The sequence below is a fragment of the Diaporthe batatas genome (genome assembly GCF_019321695.1).
Source record: "Diaporthe batatas strain CRI 302-4 chromosome Unknown Contig00008, whole genome shotgun sequence".
Taxonomy (NCBI): Eukaryota; Fungi; Ascomycota; class Sordariomycetes; order Diaporthales; family Diaporthaceae; genus Diaporthe; species Diaporthe batatas.
Window position 1 is genome coordinate 857,986 of NW_025408555.1, and position 25,046 is coordinate 883,031.

Consider the following 25,046-nt stretch of genomic DNA (forward strand, 5'->3'; position numbering starts at 1 on the left):
TAAAAGTTAAAGAAAATCTAAAACTATTAAGAAATTAAAAATACTCTCTATTACTTAATTAAATAGAAGAGTTAATTAAGTAAGTATAACTTTTAGGTATTAAAGAATAAGATATTTATAAATAAAACTATTTAGAAATATTATAAGGAGAAAACTTTAATATCTTTAAAAGAAAACTTAAAAATAAATAAATAAAAGGTTAAAAAGGGCTACTTAAGCTATAATAAGTAAAAGATAAATAAATAATAGTTAAATAATAAGAAGATATATATTAATAAATAAACTAATAATATAAATAATAATAAAGTAAATAATTAATAAATAATCTATAAAGGTCCTATAATAAATTAATAAAAGTAAAATATAAGTCTAATAAAGAATTAATAAAGGGATAAAGATTAAATAAATAAGTTATAAAAACTTAATAAAGTACTTAAAGGATAAATATTAAAGAAATAAGTACTATTAGTTAATAATTAAGAAAAGTTAACTAATTATAATATTAGAATTAAAGGGCTATTATAAAAATTAGTATTAAATATATTAAAAATAAACTATTTTTAAACTATTTAAACTTATAATAGGTTAGAATTTACTTTAAAAAGTAATATAAAGGAATATTATCTTTTACTTTAAAAACTTTAAAATTTTATATTTATAATTTTATTTACTAATCTATAATATATTTAATTAACTTTTAAAAAGGCTATTTTATTCTATAAGTTATCTCTTAAAATAATAGAAGATATTCTTAAAGTTATAATTTAAAGGTTTTATTTATTATATTTATAATCTTTTAAAGAAACCTTTAAATTAAAGTATATTAAATTAAAAATCTATTATTTATAAAAATTAGGTATATTATATTATAATAACTATTTATAAAATTTTTAAAAATCTTTTATAAATACTATTTAAATTATTTTTAAACTAAACTTTATTAATTAAAGGATATAAAATAGCTATAACTTATATTTAAAAATATTAACCCTTATAATTTCCTTATTTTAAAATAAGTTAATATTATTTCTTTAAATAAATATTAAATAATTTATATTTAATATTAAAATTTATTACTTTTCTTTATTCTCTTTTAAACTACTTTTAAATTTAAAGTTTTCTACCTTTTTTAAAATATTAAGTTACTATTAAAACTATTAGTAGATATATTTATTAAAATATTAACTAATTAAATTTAAAAATTATAAACTTATTTATTTAAATTAATAAAAGTAAAGATTTTATATTATTTATAATTTCCTTTAAAAGGCCTTTATAAAATAAATATTAAAAATTAAATTAATAATTAAAAACTTTTAAAAAATTAACTACTTTATAATTTAATATAAAATATAGAGTAAATTTATTATAATATAAAGTAAGTAATATTTTATAATATATTAATTATAATAAAAACTTTTAAATTAATAATAATATAAAAGATATCTTTTATAAAAAGGTTAAATATTTTTAACTTATTTTAAAAGGTATATATATATATATTATAGAATATTTAAAATTTAATTACTTAACTTTATACTTTTATATTTTTTATAATTTAAATAAAAGTAATTAAGTAAATTAATATTTATAAAAGCCCTTTTATATCCTTATAAAAGAGGAATATAATATATTTTTAGCCTTAAAAAATAGTTAAAAGCTAAATAAACTTTATAAAGAATAAGGGAATTTTTAAAAGTTTAAGAAATTTTTAGTAAACTTTTTTTATTTAAATTTTTTAATAAAGTAGTAACTTTTATAACTATTTTTTAATAAGTTTAAAAGCTATATAAAATAACTATAAGTTTTTACCTATTACTTTAATAGAGAGCTTTTAAAATCTTATTATTACTAATATTTCTATTATAATAACTTTAAAAAAAGTTATTAATATTAAAAATAATAAAGTTAATATAATTATTATTAAAGCCTTTAAAAGTTAAACTTAATTTAATAAAATATTTATAAAAAATTTATTTTATTATTAAATAAAACTAATAAAAATAGTATATAAAATTATTAAAAAAGACTACTTATAAATATTATAATTATTATTAAAAAGGAAGAAAGTTATATAGTAATAAAACTTATTAATTAAAAATAAAATTATTAATTAAAACTTTTAATTAATAAAAGACTATTAAAAAAGCTTTTAAAAACTATTTAACTTTAATTATTTAAATATATTAATAATATTTATAATAATTATAAAATAATAATAAAGGATATTAAATAATTAAAAAAGGAGTTAATTAAGGATTTAATAAAATTAATTATTAAATAAAAAAGAAAAAGCTAAAATAAAGAAAGAAAAATAGTTATTTAAAAGAAAACTAGTTAATTTATACCTTTATAAAAATATAGTAAAACTATTAAAAATCTAATAAATTATTAAAATTAATTAATAATAATTAATAAAAAGATTTTTAAAAGTATAAATAAAGATAATTAATATTAATTAATAATAATAGCTAAAAATAATCTTTTAGGGAAAAATATAATTATAATAATTAAATAGAAGCTATAAAAAAGTACCCTAAAAGTACTTTAATATTTAATTATACCCCTTCTTAAAGCTTATTAAAAAGTAAGTAAAGCCTACTTATTTCTTTTTAAAAAGAAGTAAGAATTAATCTTATATTAAATTTAAACCTAATAAACCTTTAAATTTTTCTTAATTTATACCGTTATACCTAATACTATAACCCACTATATAACTATAATTCTTATTTCCTTCTCTTTAAAATAATACCTTTTTTAACTTATAAACTATATATTACTTATATAAAAGAACCTATAAAGTAAAAAGAAAAAACTTTTATAAAATAACTAATAGCTAATTATAAAATATTAATTATAAGGAATTATATAATTAAGCTTAAAACATTAAAAACTAAATTTATACCTTTCTTTAAAAAATAAAACTCTTCTTTATATCTTTACCTAAATAATTAAATATTATAAATATATTAATAAATATATAAGTATAAACCCTTCTATAATAACCTATAAGTAATTACTATTTATTATATTAAAAATACTTATATTTTTAAAATTCTAATAAAATCCTCCTTTAAAATAAATATAATAACATAAACCTCTTCCTAATATATATTAATAATAAATACTTTATAAAAGTTTATAATATATTAATAAAATAATACTTAAAAAAATAAAAGGTAAATTATTAAATTAGTATAATTAAAAGCTAACTAAGTAACTATTTTAACTAATAAATCTTACTAACTATTACTACCTACCTACTAACATTTCATTAATTATATAAAACCTTTTAAATTTAAATAATTTAACTAAATTTAATAATTAAACTTTAAATTAAAATAAAAGTAATTTAAAGGAATAAAAAAATTACTTAAATTAAAACTTAAACTTAAAACTTTTATTATAATAAAACTAAACTTTTAATTTAAATTTAAAGCTCTCCTCTTTTCTTCTATTTTAATAACCTTTTAAATTAATTTAAATTAAAACTTAAACCTTAGAGTATATTACTATTATATTATTCTAACTTAATTAATAGAAAGTAAATTTAATAGACTAAAAAAAAATAAAATTTTAAGAATATTCTAATTAATATTACTAAAGGATATAATTTATATAAATAAACTAAAAATAATCTATTTAAAAAAAAAGATAATATAAATTTATAATTAATTATATAAATAAGCCCTATAAGTAGTTAAAACTATACTTTTATAAGTACCCTTTAATAACTAATTCTTCTAATCAACAACCTAACTACCTACACCTTTAGATATTAGATTCCTCACAAATTCTAGTATTCTAATACGTAAGTATAGGGTAAGATACACACCTCCCCTTGCGGATCGGGATATCTAGGGTTAATTAACTACCATACCGCGCTCTTAGGGGTTTTTAGAAACTATTTGCTAACTAAGATAGTTTAGAGATTGTATTTAAAAACCCCTTAGGGAGCGCTATAGTAGGTACTCCAATTGGCAGCATTAAATCAAAGCACTATGGTCCGGCTAGATTGCAAGCATTCGGAAGGCTGAGCTGCATCTGATAGCGGTTTGCACGATAATCTGCTATAACTTGGCTCACCTCTATGCATTATAACTGAAGGACTGCTCCGCGATTGTCGGTAACGCCAAATCACGCCCGTTCATCACGCCTGTTAGGACCGTTGGGGCTGATCGCAAGCTGGACCAGCTGGGCCCTTCTGGTGGGTTTACCTTGTCAGCCCAACTGGCTTGCAAAACTGCTATGATTAAACGTAGGACAAATTCTTACTTTTCTTTTCCTTTTCTTAGGTAACTATAGTTCTAAACTAACTAATCTTCATTATATTATTCTTTTATTACTTTTTAAGAATAATCTTTTAATTATTAATAAATTATACTTAATTTTAATATAAGTTAAATTAAATAAACAAACAATAAAAATAAAGTTTATTAATTTATTTTATAATAAATAAATTATTTATAATATTTTAGTGGGAATTTTGTTTGTGTTAGTAGGGTGGTGCGCAGACTAGTCTAACTACTTATTACGAAATGGACGCGCGTCACTGGTCGACTGTTTCGGAGCTTGGCCCCTTCTCTGTGACATCTGGGGAGAGAGGTTCGACAGCAATTTCTCGCGGCAAGAATCAAGCCCATCGGAGGATCCGAGCCCGGACAGACGCTGGTGGTGATGGTTTAGAAATGCACGTGGAGGACGGGGGAGGGCCCATCTGCTGGCAATGAGGTTCATAATGAGGGCGGCAGGGTTCCTGTACAAGTTTGCAAGACCTGAATGCGTACCAGATCCAACGTTCTGCATTGCGTGAAAGTAAATTGAGGTCAATCAATGATTTAAGAAATGCCACGACCCCTTGGAATTAATTACTTTCGGCATGAACTCAACCAGTGCACTGTGTCGACTTCGTTTGCAACTTTACACCTGGGCTAGCATTGACCAAGACGACTGGTGGCTCCTAAACAAATAAAATAAAGTAAATATAAATTATTAAAACTAATTTTGTAGTGGTGCTGCGAGGCGCGTCTGAGGTCCAAAGGTGGTGGGGTGCAGGGCCGGAAACTGATGTCCGATTTTTAGGGTACTTACGCATCACCAGTGAGAGACTGAGGCGTCGTTCTGCATCAGGTTTTAGGCTTTTCCGAGATCCGTATGTAACTTGAATCTGACATTCCACCACACTGTTTGTGGAGGACAACTTGTAGGCCACATTGATGGACTGGCCGCAAGCGCGGGGTTACTCACGACGGAACTCTTCGCATCCAACGCCTGGCGGCCTCGGCCACCGCTTCCAATATGGCTGACAAGAACGAAGAGTGGAAAAAGCAAGAGAGAGAGATCATCGACAAGTTCTTCACAGAGAAGGTGCCCAATGCACTGGATCCGCCTACCGCTCTCTGCACCGAGGAGTCATGCATCAATTTTGCCAAGACTACCCTACAAACAGACGACATCATTCCTGTCGACAACCAGGGTTCGAATAGCTTTACTCTCATCAGCAGAAGCCTGAAGACTGTGATTCAGTTCCGTCTGACTGCGTTTCGCACCGATGCTCTCCGCTTGGTAAATGAAATCTACGGCGATCTCGTCCCAGAGGTCAAGTTCCACGAAGGGTTTCCACTGCCAGTTTACACCAGCCGAGTAATCCCTGGAAGGTTTCACGTCCTTCAACCGTTCCCCGAGGCTCAGTTTCCGTTGGCGAGGGAAAGGACGACGGTTGCAGAGTTGGGAGCGTTCGTTGCGAAAGCAGCATTCTTCGTTCAACCGAACCATATCCCGACGCCAGCTGGACACATACTGCAGCCAAGTGTCCATCTCCTGGAAAAGTTACCCGCAGTACTGACGCACCACAACTTTTCTCAAGTCAATATCCTCGTTGACGATTCTGGACATTTGACGGGGGTCATTGACCTTGATGAGGCGGGTATCGAAGTGTTTGGCATGTGTATATGGGGCTTGTATGAATGCTTCTTTGGCATGATGGAAAATGGGAAATGGTCTTTCTACGACACGGTTCTGGATGGCGGGCCCCGAGAGGCAAATACTATTCGACAAGGTCTTGAAAACACATTCTGGGAATCGCTGTGGGCCAATACCCCCGCTGGCCTGAAGCAAACAGAGACAGAGCAGGCGGTCATGGTATCACTAAGTGTCGGTGTTATCAATAGGTACTTCATCCAGGGTATGGTTGATGAGGTTGATCCGTCGAAGAGCGTCCACCGCATGTCGCTAGTGTATGCCAAAGGCATTCTACCTCAAGTCTGGAAGGCCCAGTCGGGCGGACCTATAGTTGAGGAGGATACTAAATGATACGTTGGTGACTCTAGAAATTTGTCGCACTTTAAGCAGTGAAAGTCATTTTAGGAGAAACTGACAAGCATAAATGCTAGGAATGATTTAACACACCGGTCACCATTATAGAAAGTTTTTAGGGTAGTAGTAGTTCTCTTAATTATAATGGTTAGTACCTAAGGCTACCTAATCCTCGAGACTATATAGCAGCTTTACTGTATGTAAAAATTTGCGCGAAGAGCAATACTTTTCCAGCAGACCAACTCATAATAAACGCTTTCCCTCCAGCTCGACAGGAGATCGCTGGTTTGCCATCTCCGACGCAGAACCTGCATCGCCAAATTGCAACCCTCTGAGAAGCGCCTCATTGTGCTGCTGTGACCCATCAGAATAACCCGCGTCAACAAGTATTTCCGTATTCTGTGTTTGATCCGAGAGCTCTTCTTGACCAGGGTGCTCCAGATGCACCTCTTTCTCCTGCGTGTGTTCCTCGCGATTGCGATTGTGCCTCTGACCCAATCGATAGAAGAAAACAGCCACGAGTCCCATGAGTATCAGGACTACCGGTATTCCAACTCCGAGACCGGCAGCCAAAGCGGTTGAGGAAGAGTGTGAAGCTTTGGGAGTATCTGTGGAGGTCGTGGTAGCTGCGGCCGGGGTCGATTGTGATGCGAAAGTGGCGGCGTCGATTGTTGAAGCAGAGGTCTGCTGAATGTCGGAGGTGGTCGGGGCTGCAGATGTCTGGGTTTTTGTAGAAGTTGACGAGGAGCTCTCGAGAGTACTGATAGCGATACTGATTCCTGCTGTTGTGTAAACTACAGCCGCGCCAAGATCCAGTCTCAGATCGTCGTTGCTGCAGCAGGTGAAATTAAAGTTGCGTGCGAAGTTGTCAGGGTTGCCGGTAGCACAGCACCAGCTTTTATTGTCAGAGCATTGGAAGACCAGGTGTGCGGCATTATCGGAGTCTTCCAAGTTTGATGATGAGTTTAGTCGTTGTCATGCTCCCTCAGAGGTGTTCGAAGGTTGTAATGACTCACCAATTCCCTGGCAGTATGATGGGCATGCAGGGTCATTGAATGTTGGGTCGGTACAACCAACACGCCAGTTCCAGTTGTGTTGATCATCAGAGCCAGCTTTGCATAGACCGTTTGTGAAGCACATGTCGTCGGGAGCACAGCAAGCACTGTGCCCACCCAGTGCTACCGCAGTTGTATTGCATGGGATGTATGTTGAGCCGGATGAGTCGGCGTTTTTTCCACTGGCATAATAACAAGTTGCAGACATGATGAAATGGTTCGGTTGACGCGCGAAAAAGATCTGCTTCAGGAAACAGAACACGAAAGCGACGGGAAGGGCTGTATTTCTACCAAGGTAGAGAATATCTTTCCCTCTTCTGATAGCGAGCGGCACAGCAAGAGACAGTATTTCGCTACAGCACCGACACCCCACTGGCCCCAGAGTATAATAGGGTCGTGGGCGCTTACTTGCCAAAATGTGGGTTTACAGGGACGGTCTTCCGCACTCTGATCCACTGTTTCATGGGAGGTGGCCCCATCAAGCACGCTTTTTATCTTCTTCATCAACAACCAACACTGCTTGGCAAAGGCAGCCGCAGCGGGAACTGACTCAGGAAGTCGAGTGGGTGATCGGAAGGGAGCATATGCCGTGGGTCTTCGGAGGGTAAAAAACCTCGTTGCTCCGCCGTCAGAACTACCCTCGAAAGAATTCCATTCGCAACCACACATAGCATCACGGCCGATGTTGCTTCGTCTTGCCACCATTCTTTCCAAGTAGTTGAAGCTCAACATGTCGTTGCATTCATCATCTCGGCTGATTCGGCGCCCCCAAGTCTATATCACTTTTGTGTGCTTCTTAGTCTTCCTCCTGGCACTAGCCGAGTTCAATGGTACAGCGTCTTTTGATCTGCTCCCATCGGCTCGGCAATCGCCATACTACGTCGATGATGAATCACATTATTATACCTGGGAAACACCGTCGTTCTTTCCGCCGTTGAAAGCCGCACATAATGGGGATACACTTGACTTGTGCGAAGGCTTTCCCACTCATCTGCTGGGAAAGATCCAGGTCGTCATGAAAACGGGTACTGCCGAATCGGCCAAGACCAAGGCCCACCTGGAGACAGTCAGCTCATGCATAACCAATATCTTGGGCTTCTCTGACTACGAAGAGAAGATCGGAGAGCATCAGTTCATCGATGTACTTGCAGACCTACCCCAATCATATTACAACCATCCCGATTTCGCGGTCTATTCGGCTCAGAAACAGGCCCATCAGGAGGGAAGACCTGTGGAATACTCCCCTGAGGGCTGGAAACTCGATCGATTCAAGTTCTTACCCATGTAAGCCAACATAAAAACGACTTCAAGGGCGAGAGATTTGGCTAAAGTCTATGACCACCTTGTGGCCTGCTCCCGCCACATTCCTCTTGAGCTACTTCTCTTGGTCTTTGACGGCTAACTCTAAATGCTGGAAAGGGTCGATAAGGCTTACCAGATGCGTCCACATGCTGATTGGTTTGTCTTCATTGAAGCTGATGTGTACTACTTCTGGGGTAGGTTGTTTGATTTGTTCTCTATCTTCTTTGGCTCTATCCTCCCCGCATCAGAACGAAGCTATAACACGGTGCTGTCTCTCATACGCGACAATGCAAGCATAACATGTGGCACAAAAATAATTGACCATGAGTTGCGTATAGACACACTCTTCCGACTCCTCCACCAGCTGGATCCGTCCAAGCCACATTACATGGGATCGCCCGCTCCTGGCCGAGACGGGACCTACTTCGCATACGGAGGTGCCGGATTCGTGATCTCTCGCGGTCTCATGAAGGAGCTGATGGCAGACTCGACACAGCTGAGCGTGCAGTACCAGGAATATGCTGTGAATGACTGCTGCGGTGATGCCGCCCTTGGGTACGCTATAATGAACCAGACCGGCGTACGGTTACAAGCACTATACCCAACTTTTGCTGGGGATGAGCTCGTTGGGATCAAGGTGAACCAGGAGAGGTGGTGTATCCCCCTCCTTGCGCTTCACAGAATATCGCCTGAGCAGATGAAGTCACTTTGGACGTGGGAGAGGACACGGGTATATGACCAGGTTCGTGGAGGTGTGCTGACGGTCAAAACCCGATCACTGACAATGAGACAGCTGCCCTTCACACATTCCACCATACTCGACTACACTTTGTCGGACATCCACAAGACCCCACAACGGACATCTTGGGATAACTTTGCCGACGTTATCCCCCGGGAGGACTCACCCGTGCATGCGAATATTGCCCAGTGCAGCGCGGAATGTGCCTCTGACCCTCGCTGTTTGCAATATTCATATTCTCCGGGCACCTGTAGGTTGGGATATTTTGTGCAGATGGGGCGACCCGTGTCCGAGTCCGACCATATTTCTGGCTGGGACTTGGAAAAGGTGTACAAATTGGGCTATCAGAAAGACCCAGATAAGTCAACTTCTTGCAAAGAGGCCACATGGGCCAAGCCCATTCTTGGGTACTAGGAGGTAATTAGATGTTACTCGACAAAGAACGAGCCTTGCGCAGGAGTATGTCGAAGCAGTTAGGCCCTGAGCAATAATTGCACAAGAAGTGTCACTCCCAGTACTCTTTATTGATAGTAATAGTAATACTGATGATTCTATGCATTACTGGGCGTAGGTAATGAAAATGCGCTCAAAACATTTCTCATCATATAGTCTTTACTGATATTTCGCGGGACACAGAACACTAATGTCTGTCGCGTCACTCATGAGGTGCGAATTTTCACCACCAAAGACTGCCTCTCGTTCCCTTACACACAAGATAACCTGTGGGCTGAATATTACCTTCCCAGAAAATCCATGTAATAAGCTCGGAGTTCTATCATGTGAATGTGTCTATGCCTGAGACGGCCTATACCCAATCACAAGTAGTAATTGCCGATAACACAACTTTTCACGTATAAATTGATGTTCGTAGAACCGGCGGGAAGACAAGAAATAAACTTGCACAGGGGGGGGGCGAGCCCTCCGACGTACTTTAATGATCGGCTTGAAAACCATCGAACATGGTGCCCAGACTGACGAGCTACGGGTGCTGCAGAAATCCAACATGCCATTATCCAAGCAGAAATGACACTTCAGAATGTAGGTATGTCGATCTTCTTTTGTGTACAAGTCATAATCAAGCCCAGAGAGTTCCGCATCAAGCTTCCAGAGACATGAGAAGCTCCTTACAATGGTGTTCTGGCTACATTGGGTACCGTCCTATCATCGACATTGGCGCTGGAAATGGCTTGCATTCAAGGTCGATGTGATTCTGTAGCTCGGTTGGGCTTATGAGGCCACCAAGTGAAAGCGCTCAGAGCATCTTGCAGGCGTTCAACCCATGGGCCCGGACAGACGGGCCGTACAATGACATAACTTAAGTCTAGGCCACATTTATCCATGAACTTGGGACCACTAGAAACGATTGGGTTCAGTGCCGCTTGCACTGCAACGAGACATAACTTCAGGGCCATTGCAACGAGGATATTGCCCGATTGACCGTTTGGAACGGCCCGCAATATGCCAGGTTGAGATCCTCAACTGCACTTGGTCGGCAAGTCATGAGCATGGCACCAAAACAGTCGAAAGCGGGAAATCTGTGGGCCAGGAGCTGGGCAATTGAATGAATCTGGAGAGGTGGCCCCGGGACTACATGGTGCCTCCTAAATGACGAACTTTCACAGGGGACAAGGACATTGGTCATTACGGTTTTGAGGTATCGCATTGGCTTTCGTGCCTTTTCCTGTGTTTTTTTGTCTAATTCCATCTTGGCTCTGCTGCTGAGCCAGGGCTAGATCCAAGAACCAGAGCGAAATAACGATTAAGTCCACTTCTTAGACCTGAGCACACCGGGCTTTCTCCTTCACAGGACACTGGTGCCCGGATCCGGCTTCTTTCCCTTAATGGTGCAAGAACAGGTCGACTCTAGCACCGGACGTCGCCCGGCCCAGAACTTTGCGAGTATTGCCAATCATACCAGAGAGTACTTGCGCCAGTCTGCCACTCGACGTCGTGCGATCCTTGCCCAGCCTGTCTAGGTTTTTACCACTGGCTGGCCTCCTTAGCAGGCTCAGCACCCCACTCGGTGGTACCAGCAGCAGGAGCGGCGTCCCAGCTGGCGGCGGCGGGGTCAGCGCTCCACTCGCCGGTGGCACCGGCAGGGGGCGCCTCCCAGTCAGCACCGGCGGCGAAGGTGCCGGCCTCGATGGCGGCAGGGCCAGCCTCGTCGGCGGTGACGAGCTTCTCCTCCTCAACCTTCTCCTCGGCCTCAGCCTCGGGGTCACGGTCTGTGATATGTTAGTCTGATTCTCCTCTTTTTCTTGTACCCAAACAGTCCACGGGCTTCACATACAGAAGTAGAGATCGACCATGACGTCCCAGGGGGTCTCGCGGTTGTAGATGGTGCCACGGAGGCGCAGGACCTCACGGGCAAGCATCCACCAGACGCAGCCGATGGCGTGGCGACCCTTGTTGTTGGTGGGGATGGCAACGTCGACGAACTCGGTGGGGGAGTCGGTGTCGCAAAGGGCAATGACGGGGATGTTGACGTAGGAAGCCTCCTTGATGGCCTGGGCGTCGGTGCGAGGGTCGGTGACGACGATCAGACGGGGCTCCTTGAACGAACGGGTGATGTAGTTGGTGAAGGAACCGGGGGTGAAACGACCAGCAATGGCCTGGGCGCCGGTGTGGGCGGCGAACTTGAGGACGGCACGCTGACCGTAGGGACGGGCAGAGATGACACAGACGTCCGAGGGGTTGTCGATGGCGGCGATGATACGGGCAGCCAGGACGATCTTCTCCCTGTTCGAGGCGGTTTGTTTAGAAAATTGTCCACTCTCGTGTTTTTCTCCGTCGCCGTCGCGGGGTCTCGCGACGTCTCGCGATCGGCCGCTGCTGTGAACTTACCAGGTCTTGCCGACGTTGATAACGTTGACACCATCGGCACTGTTAAGACACTGTCAGCAATTGGAATCACAGCAAGAGGGATGCTCGAGGGCCATGTCACGGCTGGACGTACCGAGTCTTCCACAGGTACGAGTTCATGTGAACCTGCAAGTTCTTGGAGCCGAGGTGGGCCTGGGCGGCCAGCAGGAGCTCAATGTCCTGGCTGGTGGCGTTGAAAACGCTGGGCAGGTTGGAGGGAGCCATGATTGCGGTCGAGGGTGACTGACGGAGAGGTTGTCGTCGCGAAGTTCGGCAATGCAGAGGTGCTCGAGGTAAGAGGTTGAACTTCGCGAGGTTGAGGCTGCTTGGGGCTCCGCGAAAGACGTTTTGGCTGGTGCGCACCAGACGGTTGATTTTGCTCCCTGCAGGCCAAAAAGTGTGGACCGGCCGCACTCGCCGCCCAGAGGGCAGAAAAAAGTCGGGCGGGAAAGGTACGTACCGATCGTGGCTGTGGTGGCTGGGGACTGGAACACGCTAGCCCGATCGGACAAGCGAGCAGGCAGGCCGAGCTGCGGCAATGCAATGCTGGTAGGGGCGTCAAGATGTAGCCGCGTCCCCGGAAATTTTGACGGCGGCCATGAGACGAGCAGTGCGGTCACATAGCTGTCGATGATCGCAGCCAGCCCACCATGCCGCCCAGAATACCCGGTTCTTCGGGGCTCCAGAGCTTGACATGTATGCCATCCATCTCTTCTTCAACCCAATCCTCCACTGCATTGGATGGTCTGTCGTGCAGAAGGCTGTCCCTCGCCCAAGACAGCCCCATGCGTTGCCATTTCTCTCACTGGAGTCCATCTGCTGGGCCTCGCATGACATGCTCTGACACTATAGCATGGGATGTCGGGACTTACTTCGACAATGCTCTATAAGAGTCATCTGGCCATCGGACACCTTTACTGACAGCTCGTGCAGTATGCCTCCGGCCAGCGACAGCAGCCCGACGAGTCGCGCCATCCTTCCAACTGCTGGTTCAGAAGGCCAATCTCAGCGATGAGCCGCCAGCCCTCACCCAGAAAGAAAGAGATGCCCTTCGCAAGGAGAAGCTAGACCCTTACCGGTGGCAGCAGGCGCAACAACGGAAGAACCGCAACATTGAGCGCCAGAGAGTGCTCAAAGGCGAGCGCGACTTGGAATGGGGCGACCCCATCCACGGCATCGTCACGCCCTTCGTCGAGTCTTTCGACACCGCCGGCCAGTCGACGCGATCCAAGGTCAGCAAGGACGAGGACGGTAACGAGCTAGAGCAGTCGCACGAGCTGCCCACCTCGGAGCACATCCTCAACTACCAGCTCACGAAGCAGGAGCTGGAGGAGGCCATCGCCGAGGCCTACAAGCTGACCGCGCCCGTGGAGGGCAACATCAAGTCGGTGTTCTACAACGAGGTCGTCGAAAAGGAGGCGCCGGTGGAGCACGAGGCGATGCACAAGCGCGCGGTCGAGGCCCTGGACAGGATCACGACGCTTGAGAACGCCAGCAGCAAGGACAGGCGGCACGCCAACATCCGCCGCATCATCGAGACATTCGGCCGCCACCAGACCGATGATAAGGTGCGCCAGAAGCCGATGGTCGCGGGCCAGGCGGAGCGGGTCGAGAAGATCCGCGGCGGGCCCGACACGGGGTCCTCAGAGGTGCAGATCGCCATCCTGACGGCCAAGATCAGGGTCCTCGCTGCCATGTATGAGGGCAAGAAGGGCAACAAGGACAAGCACAACAAGAAGAACCTGCGGCTGCTGCTTCACAGGAGGCAGAAGCTGCTCAAGTACATGGAGAGGAGGGAGAGGGGAAGCGGCCGGTGGGAGCACATGATCCAGACGCTGGGCCTGTCGCCTGCAACTTACAAGAAGCAGATCGAGGTGAGGTAACGCCAGGCAGAGGCAGTAGAGCAGCGGAAGAACAATTAAAAAAAAACAATATAAATTCTGTACAATACAGTCGTGAGCGATCAGAATCTGGTGCAAACCTGACCCTGTTGTAACCTCGTTGCGCCTTCCATGGTATGCCTACTACGTCAAATCAATCGCAACAGACCTCAAAATCTCTTTCGTACTCTACACGAGGGTTGAATCGATGCTAATTTCATTCTTAAAACACGCTGATGTAGTTGCCGATGCGCTCTTTCTGGTTCTGCGCTATGCACTCGGCAATCCACGTAATATTACGGATTTCCTTTGACAATGTTAGCTTCTCGGCCAGCGAGTCGTGATGGCAGTGGGGGCAACTGACCTGTTCCCTCAGCTTCAGCCATGCGTATACTATACCGAAGCTGAATTGTCTCGTGAAAGCCTCCTTGGAGATCTCCATCTCCTTTTGGTAGAACATATCCTCAAGACTCCGACCGTCAGACCCGGAGCCTCCGCCCATGTTGCCAGGACCGGCCGGCCCGCCGCCCAGGCCAGCGGCATCGAAGAAGGTCTTGTAGTCGTGCACACCATCGACAGCCAGCCTCACGCCCTCGAAGTCGTCGGCACGGGACAGCATCAACGTTCCCTCGGGGTACAGCCGGCCGAAGTTGGGGTAGAGCTTCTTACGGTCCGCCTTTGTCAGCTCGGTACCGAATGAGTTGAGCGTGATGTTGATCGCTCTCCGGTCCGCCTCGAACTCGAGGATCTCCGACATCACCTCGGCTGTCGGTGTGCCGGCCATCTCGGCGTGTGTGTTGACAAAGTTGTGGAACTCCTCGAGGTAGTTCTTGTACAGGGTATTCCGCACAATCTCGATGTTCAGCTCATCTAGGTCCTGGTGGCTCAGGCTTCCCTTGAAGAACGGCGCCAAGGGTGTCTCGATCAACACGCTGTTGTACAGCTCCTCGATGTTGGTAGCCACACATAGCACCGGCATCGTCTCGAACCAGCCTAGAGGATGGCACCTGTCCAGGAGCTCCCTCGTATCTCTCTCGTGCAGCGTTCCGGTGATCAACAGCGCAACGTTGTCGATCATGTATCCGTACGTCAAGTAGTCCATGAACTGGGCGAGGGCCCCCGTGGCATTCGCTCGGACGTATTTGAACTCAGAAACGAGCTTTTCGGTTGTTTTGGCGGCAAGACTCGAGGTGGAGGGGTTCGGAGGCAGGGAGGCGAGGAAGTCGCCGTATGCTGGGCCGAGCTGGAGCTTGAGGTCTGGAGATGACGCCGTGAGCATGTGCACTCGCCATCAAGAGCAGGAGAGAGCGACCAACCATCTATGCTCTCGCACTGTGTCATGTTGCTGTAGTTTGCGTTGGTGAGGAGACCGTTCCGATAGCCTCGGACGATGCCCTCAAGATAGCTACAGTCTTCGGTCAGCAAGGCGGTCGTCATCGTTGGATAGGACGGGCGACAGCTAACCCATTGTTGACGTTGAAAAAAAGGCCCTCCATGGTGAAGCTACCGCGCTTTGTGACTTGTGGCGAGGCAGCTGAAATCGGTAAAGCAGAGCTGGCGTTACGGTGGCCGCTCAAGACTGCGAATCGGTGACGACGACCTCGATTTGGGAGATGGATGAACAGCTGCTGATGCTGATGCGCACTTGGGGAGGCTGCTACTGCTGTCGAGGAGCCGCCAAGGTGCTGCTGATTGGAGAGCAGCCGCCCGGGCAAAGTACGTACCCGCACTACGCTACTTTGGGACTAGTACCGACCGCACCTCTGCACTGGCCGACCCCCACATGAAGAGCGAGTAGCACTCGATTGAGCTTTAGCAAAAAATTCGGCCGACAACTTTTTTTTCCTTGCTCGGCCTCACGACCCTTTCCTCCACAACAACCTCACAACCCGCCTTTGCGCGCTTTACTAACCCTCGTGGAGGACACTCATTAGGAAAGCGCAAGGGCTTCTTCAAATATTTCAACATGCCTCTTTTCGTTCTCTCCGAGACGAGCGTAGGGTAAGTTGCACCGCCGCGCGCATGCACCCAGGATTTCATTGTACGGCGGACCGCTGACCTGCGTGCAAATAGCTATGCCTTGTTCAAGGCCAAGGACAAGAAGCTGCTTGACGACAGCGAGCTCGACTCCCGTCTTCAGACTGCCGAACAGATCAACAATGAGTACGTGCAATTACTTCCGTCCTATGATCAAGACACGACTCTCGCGCGGACAGGCGGCCTAACAAACTCACAGGCTGAAGCTCAAGGAGATCGTAAAATGGGACAACGCTGCCACCGGTCTCGAAGAAGTGGCTGGCCTGGTCGAGGGCAAGGTCACTCCCCTGCTGACCAAGCTGCTCGAGTCCATCAAGGACGAGAAGAAGGCCTCGCTCGTCGTCTCAGATGCCAAGCTGGGCACCGCAATCAACAAGCTTCCTCAATTCAACATCACCCCCGTCGCCGACTCTTCCACCAACGATCTCTACCGTAACATTCGAGCACATCTTACCGACCTCATCCCCGGTCTGGAGTCTGAGAACCTCAGGAGCCTCGCACTTGGTCTGTCCCACTCGTTGTCTCGGCACAAGCTGCGATTCTCGCCCGACAAGGTCGATGTCATGATTGTTCAGGCTATTTCTCTGCTTGACGATCTTGACAAGGAGCTCAACACATACGCCATGAGGGTCAAGGAATGGTACGGCTGGCACTTCCCCGAGCTGGGAAAGATCCTGAACGACAACCTCGCCTACGCACGAGTCATCCTCGCAGTTGGCATGCGCACCAGCACTGCCAGCACTGACCTTTCCGATATCCTTCCCGAGGAGATAGAAACCGCTGTCAAGGCTGCCGCTGAAGTCAGCATGGGTACCGAGATTAGCGACGAGGACCTGCTGAACATCACAATGCTGGCAGACCACGTCGTCCGATACACCGAGGTCCGCGCACAGCTGTCGAGCTACCTGGAGTCTAGAATGAAGGCCATTGCCCCTAACTTGACGGAGCTTGTTGGAACCCTGGTTGGCGCACGTCTTATTGCCCACGCTGGCTCCCTCATGAGCTTGGCAAAGAACCCCGGTTCCACCATCCAGATCCTTGGTGCCGAGAAGGCGCTGTTCCGTGCCCTGAAGACAAAGCATGCCACTCCCAAGTACGGTCTAATTTACCACTCTTCCCTGGTCGGCCAAGCCACCGGAAAGAACAAGGGCAAGATCGCCCGTCAACTCGCTGCCAAGACTGCTCTGGGTATTCGTTCAGATGCCCTGACCGAGTGGGTCGATGAGGAGGGTAACGAGGTTGATGAGGACGAGCGGGCGTCGTTCGGTGTGGCTGCTCGCGCCAAGGTCGAAAACAACCTGAGGAGACTGGAAGGAAAGCCCCTGGTCCCCAAGGGTATTTCTGTGGGCCCTAACGGACAAGCCGCCGCTCAACCATCTAAGTGGGACGTCAAGGAGGCCAAGAAGTACAACGCCGACGCTGATGGTCTGGAAGCCGATTTTGCCACGGTTGAGATTGACTCGAACGCTGGTGGCAAGAAGGAGAAGAAGGACAAGAAAGATAAGAAGGACAAGAAGTCCAAGAAGGCGAAGCCTCTTATTGAGGAAGTTTCAGATGAGGAGATGGCAGATGCTCCTGCTCAGAATGGAGCTGCCGGTACGTTACTGACCCTCTCGACGATGATCTCGATGCTTTCCTCCAGTTCCACAAGGAGCACACGCGGAAGAGCAACACCTACGAATCTCATCTTTCTCCGTTGAGGTTCCTCGCTAACTGGTTCGCAGCAAAACTGTCTGAAGCCGACTTCGAGAAGTACGCCGCAGCCGCCGGCATCTCGGTGTCCAAGTTCAAGCGCAAGTACGAGCGCGGCGACGTCGAGCTCGCCGAGGACGGCACGCCAAAGGTGCTCTCCAAGAAGGAGCTCAAGAAGCTCAAGAAGGCCGAGGAGAAGGCCGACTCAGACGAGTCGCCCAAGAAGAAGCGCAAGGCCGACGCCGACGGGGAGGAGAAGCCCAAGAAGAAGAAGAAGAAGGCCGACGCATAGAAGTGACGACCCTTCACGATTAACTAACGGGCGTTATCATCTTTTTCCCTCTCTCTTACCGCGGGGGCTGTACTGGGTCGTTGTATGATACTATGCATATCTTCCTGCGGCCTTCTTCTCAACCTTTCCAACAATACTTCTGGCGTGTTGTGAGAGATATCCTTCTACGGCGTTTTCGGCGTGGCATTCGGCGGCTCAGGAATAGGGAATTGGGGCTGTGATTTGGCTTAGAATTTTTTGAGTTGCTTAAAAACCGGAAAACTCATTTTGTTGAGATCTACTGTCATAATGTACTCATGAGCTGGCGGTCGGGCGATGTTTCCTGACGGGCACGGTTACGTTGGAAAGTAGGCGTTGTCTCCCCTGTCCAGGTCAAACAACGTCTTGGATGTCACTGGCTCGGTCATGCTCTTGCTCGCCCGAGAGCTACTGCTTGGCTCATCGGAGCTGTAGCATCTGAGCTCACCACAGAGTGAACACGTACATTAAATACAGTTTCAAAAGTCATCACCACCTTGTCTTTGGTCTTGTGCATCCCTGCTGAGTTCGGGCTACCGGCCCATAGTAGATTCTGTGCTGTCTCATTGCTACCGCCAGGTAGAGAGCTAGCAACGAACATGGCGGATGATGCGCACTCAGTTGGGGAACCTGATTGCCATCCCGGTTTCTGCCAATGAAGACAGTGACCTATGCCCAACATGTCAAAGGTGCAGGGTTTGTTGTCATTCGTGTGCCATGTCTTCGGCACTTGGGACGAGGCAGTTCACTTGGGTTCCTAGGCTTGAGGTTCTTGGGCAGTGCTGAGAGCTTTGTGAACCTCCCTCCGTACATGGATGGAAACATATATGGCAATAAACGATTTATCAAGACTCCAATGCCACTCAACGCGACATCACATGATGTTTCTACTATTTGGTTGATGGTAGCCGATCCCGTATGAGGTACTATCAACTACCCGCCGGCGGCCAAATCACCAAGTCTGAGCTTCGAGTTCAAATAGCTTTAGATTGCCACAGTCGAGAACCACGTCCCTTTCCAGCACCGACCGCATCAAGAATTACCACATTGCTGCGGCGTAGGGTTCTTTTCGTTCCTGGAAGTACTGGACAGCGTTCTACCCTGTCGCCGCAGATTTACATCTCATTGAGACACTACACAGTATCACACTTTGGCGTTGACTGCACACGCATCCCCCTTGATTGTCTGGTTGACGGCCTTGTCGACTCATCTCCAGCGGCTGTGGACTGAAGAAGTACGCAAGCACGAGTTGAGATGTGTAAATCACGCATATATCACGATCAGATCGCGGCGTTCTAGTCAACGCCGTCGTCAAGACGGTGCCCCTTAACCTTGTCTGTACGTCGTAAGGCTGAGGCCACAAGCACCTATCATATTATAACTATCGTTATCGGCATCGTATTTTTTCCAAGCGCTAGGTCTTAAGTGCTTACCACCGTATGAAGGCGCCATATATGTCCTCAGACGTATACGGAATAGAAGCGAAACCACATCACGATCAGAGACTCGTTGGAAAGTTTCTGTACACAGATTCAAGGCCGGAATTGAGCCGCGCGAGTACATGCCAGCCTCCCAGGGGCTATCAAGGCATCGTGGGCAAGACAGACTCGCAGATATCGGTTCCTGTCGGTACCCAAGGAGACGTCCAACACTGCGGCGGAAAGTCACTAACAAGTAACACGGGGCTAAACGGGGGTTGAAACTCATGACTGTGGCGGCGACGCATCATTCGCTCGTGACTAGTATTTTCGCTCCTACGGTCTTTGTATCCTGAAGCCACCGTCGGCATCATGGTGAAACAAGATTCATTCCATGATGTCAGACACATCACTTTATCAGCTGGAGGAGAAGAAGCAAAGAAGAAATGGCCTCTCTGGCCACCCACTCACACGCAATGCGTATTGCCCGCCCTAAGTTCCTCCTACCAGCACACGGTGGAACCCTCCAGCTCTGAAAATCCGACACGATCTTCTGTTTCGTCGAGCTGGCTGCCAGAACCTGTGAATGAGCCACTGTGGGAATAGATATTAACTTGGAGAGATGTATTCCAATCTGGAGACGAATGACCTTGACACTCATGAGACTGGAACTGCACAAGGGATCACTTCATCTTTCGTACTCTGGAGTCTGGGTTGCCGATTACGTGGATGGCGTGCTCAAGTGGAACCTGGCTGAGATTATTTCACGGCACCCGATGTTACTTAGGAGATGTGCAGGAGAAATCTGACGCACGCTGAGAAACATGGACGATCCGTTTGATGATCAACCTATGTCTTTTCAAGCAGCCAGGTACGAATACCTTGGCAAGCAAAACGTGCGCACATTTGTCCCTCGATTATGCAACTCTGTCCCGCTTCTACAGGTATGTTATTTTTAAGCTTAGCCACAACAAACATGGGAAAGTATTGAGATCAGTTGCTCCCTCTGGCTGATACTTGATCGTAGACTTACGAAGATAGGCCAACCCGGAAAGTGGGTGCTTGAAGGAGGCTGTTCCGGCACCTCCCGGGCCCGGCGCTATCGGGAGCGAATGTCACCTCAAGCTCGAGTCTTTGGAGCCACTGCTGCCACCTGGATGTTGCACTGTTGCATCTGCGGCGACATACATGAGGCATACACCGCGCGCATTTCGACCTGTAACGCAGGCAATGGAACATGTGGATCTCAGGGCAGGCGTACGACGACGCTAGGTAAACCCCAGCATTGCTGTTCGTCTTAACGAGAAGCGTGTGGGTGCACCCGGCAGACGTGTGTCACTCCCAGCAAGGGAAAAGCTTTTTCACGATAGTGTTTGAGAAACCCGAGTTCTCGTTGGGCTGGGGCGCTTCGCTAAGTCGCTTCATTGGCCAGGAAGACGGAGCTCGTCCCAAGAGGCTGATATATGGTTGCATAATGACAGGCCTCTAAGCCCGAAGGTAGGAACTGGGGGTGCAGATCCAAGTGCTTACCCAGGTAAGTTTGAGGTTATTCTTGATCGCTTTGGACGCTGGGGTTTGAGGAGTGGCCCATCGTTCAGGAGACTGGTACGAGGTCTGTGACAGCCCTACACCCCGGGAGAGATGCATATCCCTGCGCCCAGCCAGCCCAGCCAGTGATTCTCGAGATCTTCCCGCCAAGCAAGCGGGTCTAACTGCCCCAGGGTGTGCACCTGGACGGCCTAGCAGCCTAGGATAGCCCGGCTTGCCCGGGTATAAGGCAGTTGAGGCTCCGCTGCCGCCGCCAGTGGCTTGCCAAGACGAAACGTCCTATGCTTCCGACGACACCTCACCTGAACTCGCTCGTCTGAGATCAGACACAGATGACGAGGCCGTGCCGCACTGGGTATACACCGCGCCTTGCGCACTTTTCCTTCCCCCTTTCGAGCCGCCCAGTTGACCGCTGTCTCCCCGCCGTAACCATAACGAAAATGGGTTTATTCTTTGACACGCCCCACATCTGAAAAGACAACCTAGTTGCTCGGACCCTAGTTTGGGTTGTGGCAGTAGTCGCCATGGGCAGACGTCGCCTGCAGGCAAGAAAGATGAGATGAGACTGCGTTTCGGCGTCAAGACGGTTTCTGTCCATGGGCACTCGGGCGCTCTGGGGAGTTGCAGTCAGCCGAAGGTTGAGATGGCTCGAAGCAGTGAGGCTGACGCGGCCAAGCACCGATGGGATGGGATGCATTTGTGCCCACCGATGCCTCATATAAAGCCGGTAAACCCACCCGCTGGTTTTCGTGATGCCGAGTTGAATAGCAACCTCAGTCTCGAACACAGCACCGCAGAAGCAGTCTCTATTAACCTTTCCGACTTCCCTGATTCTTTTCTTCTAACGGCCGGTTCCGTACGCTCTGGTTTAGCTATTTACTGTTTAGTATCTATTGTTTTTCTATCAAGATTTCTTGATCAAATCACATTCTTGTTCACATTTCCTCAGGAAAAACCCCCCATCAGTCATCATGAAGTTCCTCTCCACTCTCGTTGTCGCCATGGCCAGCGTGGCTATTGCCCAGGACAACAACAAGGGCGACGGCACCTCCACCAAGTCCCAGTGCAAGCAGGTAGCCAAGATCACCAAGCTCATGGATCTCGCCAGCAACACGACCAAGCTCGACAAGGTCACCGAAGGCAACGCGACCAAGGCCTCGGAGATCCAGGCCAAGGCATCCCAGGCGGCAACCAAGTTGACCGAGCTCCAGAGCAACACGACCCTCATGGCCGCCTGTGACCAGATCTTCGCCGTCCAGGACACAGAGAACGCCTGTGAGAAGATGCAAGGCCTCGAGAAGCTGCAAGCCCTCGTTGCGAACCAGACTGCGCTTGACGAGAAGACCAAGGGCAACACCACCAAGGCCGACGCGATCAAGGCCAAGGCCCAGGAGAAGGCCGCAGACCTGACCGCCATGCAAGGCAACGCCACCCTCACGGGCTTCTGCGCTGGCTTCCAGGACAAGCAGTCCTGCAAGGCCATGGCCAAGCTCGCCAAGATGCAGGAGTTTGCTCAAAACACCACCGCTCTGGTAAGTTCATAATGATTCCCGGCGCTTCATCAAGCCGCCCTGTCGAACCATTCATCCACTAACGCAACCTGAACACAGAATGAGAAGTTCAACGGTGATGCAGACAAGATCGCCAAGTTCCAGGCCAAGCTCAGCAGCAAGGCGGAGAAGATCAATGCCATGATGAGCAACCAGACCCTGATGGATGCCTGCAACAGCCTCGGCATCACAACCGCGTCCACCACCACCGGCGCGTCTAATTCAAACTCATCCGACAAGAAGAGCGCGGCTATCAGCATCAACGCCATGGGAGCCGGCCACGTCTTGGCTCTCGTGTCTGTCCTTGCCTACGCCGTCGCTATGCTCTAAGCGTCAGATGCATGATGACATTTGAGAGTGGCATGAGTGCTTCGTCGCCCTAATTGGGCAGACTCATGTGGGCTATCTCTACCTGCCCTTTTTTAAGAAATAGGTTGTCTACCTGAAGGGTCTAGGGAAGAAAGTCAAGGCTGGTAGCTGTGGTGGGAGGAGGCCAAAACGACTCATGATGACCGTCTGAGATATGATGGATACAGTCTTTACTGGCCACATGCATGCACAGGCATCGAACTATATTATAAAGATGCACACAGGACTGCTAGATCCTTGTAGCTTAGCTGACAGTATTGTCGGAATGCGCCGACGGGAGACATATAAGAGACGTGTCATTTCGTTCTAGTGCTGCCTCCTGGATCAATGATACCCTCAGAAATAGCAGAATTGATTCAGAATTCATTTAAATTTTCACGACCTCATTTTGCGCCGACCGAATTCTTGTCTCCAGCTGATGGGTCTGTGGGTGTTGAGGATGTCCTGCTCCGCGCCAAGCTAGTAACAGTCTTAGAATTACCCCGACTCTAGTCATGATAGATAGAGCTCTGCAACTATGACCCACCTCTCTTACATTTTATGTTTCGGCGTCCAGTCCACATTTGGGTTGCAACTCATCCAGTCATTTCATCTGAAAATATTCCCATGCTATTGGCATGGTGTCTCTACTTAAAGAAAGAATTTGCTCTGCTCGCTCGAGACTCTTTATCAAGGACAGACCCTCGGTGGGTGTGCTGGGCAATATCACCTAGGCTTTAATTCTCTCAAACAAGGGCAATGCACACAAAACTTCAGATCACTATAAATACAGTCGCCGCGACATTGTCTACCAAGGTAACATCACTTGAGCGTTGCCCAGTCAAGCGCTGCTAGAGATGGGTATGGATACGATCCCCGGCCTGTGGGATTGTCAGCAGTGCCAACTTCCCGATGAACTTCCGAGGCCATGGAGCGGCGGAATTGAAATTTCAACGACTCGCCTCAGTGCTTGATCCTCGCCCGAGGAGCCGCAGCCACGGCAGAAACTCAAGCAATTAATTCCCAGGGTTACCAACTCATGGCTTGAGAAGAACCCCAGGTGAATTCAACCTATCATCCCGTGCTTGAACTTTCACGCGCTTTGTTATGGCTGTCTTACCAGGTGCGTTCCAAGATTCTGGCGGTCCGTGAATTGTGCACACACTGGCAGTTCTAAGAATGGAAAACCAACGCGACCCCGGGTGGTAGCCGGTGAGCTGCACACAAAACAACATTCGCGGAGAATAATTGACTTCCTCGAGGAGTGGTAGTAGACAACAAGACTTTGAACCTAGTATTCCCTTTTCTTGTGGCTTATTTATCTCTAAGTTGAATGACGTCCCGATCTGGATGGTCGTGATAGCGGCAGGTGCATGTCGTCACTACGAACATCGGTCGTCGGCCAGGTCCTCATTAGGAGAGTTCATTCAGTGTAAGCCTAGCCTGACGCATGCAGGGCTAGAATTAGCGTTATCCCGGAGACTGCGGAAATGGCAGCTCTATGCACCTTCGTTAAGCAAGATTTGGTGACACCATTTGAGATTCGAGACGAAGACTGTGAGAGGCTTCAAGGCAGCCTAGTAAGCTTCAGTGGCTAATCGTACGGCAGATCCCCGCCCCCTAGCAACTTGTGACACGTCGGGGAACGAGTTTGCAGCCTAGCCATCGTTGAAGGGTGGCGTAATTTTGTGCGTACTCGCCTAGCGGTCTGCTGTGCTTATATCGGTCTCGACTGGCTAAGACAGGCTACTCTCATCATTGAGGAAGCATGGCGTCGGGCGAGCTCCAATCTAGTCGCCACGGACCCTCAAGGGCGATCACTACTAAGGGGACCGTATTGGATTAATGTCATGACTGGAATGAACCTGGAGACACTTTTTGGATAGAGGCTTGTCGAGGATACTATCATTGTTTTGGCCTGCTAGCGAAGGCGCCTGGGGGAAACTATTGGATGGGGAGACTGGAACGGTTGTATTGGTATTTGTTTTAC

At 46.5% G+C, this 25,046-nt stretch overlaps 7 protein-coding genes across 7 annotated transcripts; 5 read left to right on the plus strand and 2 right to left on the minus strand.

The window, feature by feature from the left end:
* Positions 1-5,298: 5,298 nt before the first annotated feature.
* KVR01_007174 (uncharacterized protein) lies at positions 5,299-6,312 on the plus strand (the record flags this gene model as incomplete). Its single annotated transcript, XM_044789329.1, has 1 exon — positions 5,299-6,312. One exon carries the CDS (start codon positions 5,299-5,301, stop codon positions 6,310-6,312), a length of 1,014 nt encoding a protein of 337 aa, XP_044643427.1.
* Positions 6,313-8,385: 2,073 nt separating this feature from the next.
* Positions 8,386-9,825, plus strand: KVR01_007611 (uncharacterized protein; the record flags this gene model as incomplete). The annotated part of the gene is made up of 3 exons (XM_044782140.1): positions 8,386-8,654; positions 8,790-8,866; positions 9,011-9,825. 3 exons carry the CDS (start codon positions 8,386-8,388, stop codon positions 9,823-9,825), a joined length of 1,161 nt encoding a protein of 386 aa, XP_044643864.1.
* A 1,229-nt stretch (positions 9,826-11,054) lies between these two features.
* Positions 11,055-12,658, minus strand: KVR01_007464 (uncharacterized protein). Its single transcript, XM_044792191.1, has 4 exons — positions 12,368-12,658; positions 12,256-12,294; positions 11,702-12,150; positions 11,055-11,636 (listed from the first exon to the last, which is right to left on the minus strand). Exons 1-4 carry the CDS (start codon positions 12,496-12,498, stop codon positions 11,392-11,394), a joined length of 864 nt encoding a protein of 287 aa, XP_044643717.1. The 5' UTR covers positions 12,499-12,658; the 3' UTR covers positions 11,055-11,391.
* A 265-nt stretch (positions 12,659-12,923) lies between these two features.
* Positions 12,924-14,156, plus strand: KVR01_007240 (mitochondrial 37S ribosomal protein MRPS28; the record flags this gene model as incomplete). The annotated part of the gene is made up of 2 exons (XM_044782882.1): positions 12,924-12,969; positions 13,207-14,156. 2 exons carry the CDS (start codon positions 12,924-12,926, stop codon positions 14,154-14,156), a joined length of 996 nt encoding a protein of 331 aa, XP_044643493.1.
* A 220-nt stretch (positions 14,157-14,376) lies between these two features.
* Positions 14,377-15,649, minus strand: KVR01_007351 (H(+)-transporting V0 sector ATPase subunit d; the record flags this gene model as incomplete). The annotated part of the gene is made up of 4 exons (XM_044787191.1): positions 14,377-14,460; positions 14,518-15,410; positions 15,470-15,558; positions 15,618-15,649. The coding sequence occupies 4 exons, from the start codon at positions 15,647-15,649 to the stop codon at positions 14,377-14,379; spliced, it is 1,098 nt and encodes a 365-aa protein (XP_044643604.1).
* Positions 15,650-15,988: 339 nt separating this feature from the next.
* Positions 15,989-18,687, plus strand: KVR01_007379 (RNA-processing protein NOP58). Its single transcript, XM_044794311.1, has 4 exons — positions 15,989-16,154; positions 16,227-16,316; positions 16,390-17,786; positions 17,915-18,687. Exons 1-4 carry the CDS (start codon positions 16,120-16,122, stop codon positions 18,172-18,174), a joined length of 1,782 nt encoding a protein of 593 aa, XP_044643632.1. The 5' UTR covers positions 15,989-16,119; the 3' UTR covers positions 18,175-18,687.
* A 3,434-nt stretch (positions 18,688-22,121) lies between these two features.
* Positions 22,122-23,109, plus strand: KVR01_007339 (uncharacterized protein). The gene is made up of 2 exons (XM_044794873.1): positions 22,122-22,690; positions 22,769-23,109. Exons 1-2 carry the CDS (start codon positions 22,130-22,132, stop codon positions 23,036-23,038), a joined length of 831 nt encoding a protein of 276 aa, XP_044643592.1. The 5' UTR covers positions 22,122-22,129; the 3' UTR covers positions 23,039-23,109.
* Positions 23,110-25,046: the final 1,937 nt, after the last annotated feature.

Bases quoted from the DNA above. Each gene is read 5' to 3' on its own strand.
- KVR01_007464 (XM_044792191.1), bottom strand. From the start codon at position 12,498: ATGGCTCCCTCCAACCTGCCCAGCGTTTTCAACGCCACCAGCCAGGAC. The intron at 12,151-12,255 runs GTAAGTTCACAG...CGCCTCGAACAG, and splicing joins ATCAACGTCGGCAAGACCTG to GGAGAAGATCGTCCTGGCTG. The intron at 11,637-11,701 runs GTATGTGAAGCC...AACATATCACAG, and splicing joins CATGGTCGATCTCTACTTCT to ACCGTGACCCCGAGGCTGAG.
- KVR01_007339 (XM_044794873.1), top strand. From the start codon at position 22,130: ATGAAGTTCCTCTCCACTCTCGTTGTCGCCATGGCCAGCGTGGCTATT. The intron at 22,691-22,768 runs GTAAGTTCATAA...ACCTGAACACAG, and splicing joins CTCAAAACACCACCGCTCTG to AATGAGAAGTTCAACGGTGA.
- KVR01_007379 (XM_044794311.1), top strand. From the start codon at position 16,120: ATGCCTCTTTTCGTTCTCTCCGAGACGAGCGTAGG. The intron at 16,155-16,226 runs GTAAGTTGCACC...GCGTGCAAATAG, and splicing joins CTCTCCGAGACGAGCGTAGG to CTATGCCTTGTTCAAGGCCA. The intron at 17,787-17,914 runs GTACGTTACTGA...ACTGGTTCGCAG, and splicing joins TGCTCAGAATGGAGCTGCCG to CAAAACTGTCTGAAGCCGAC.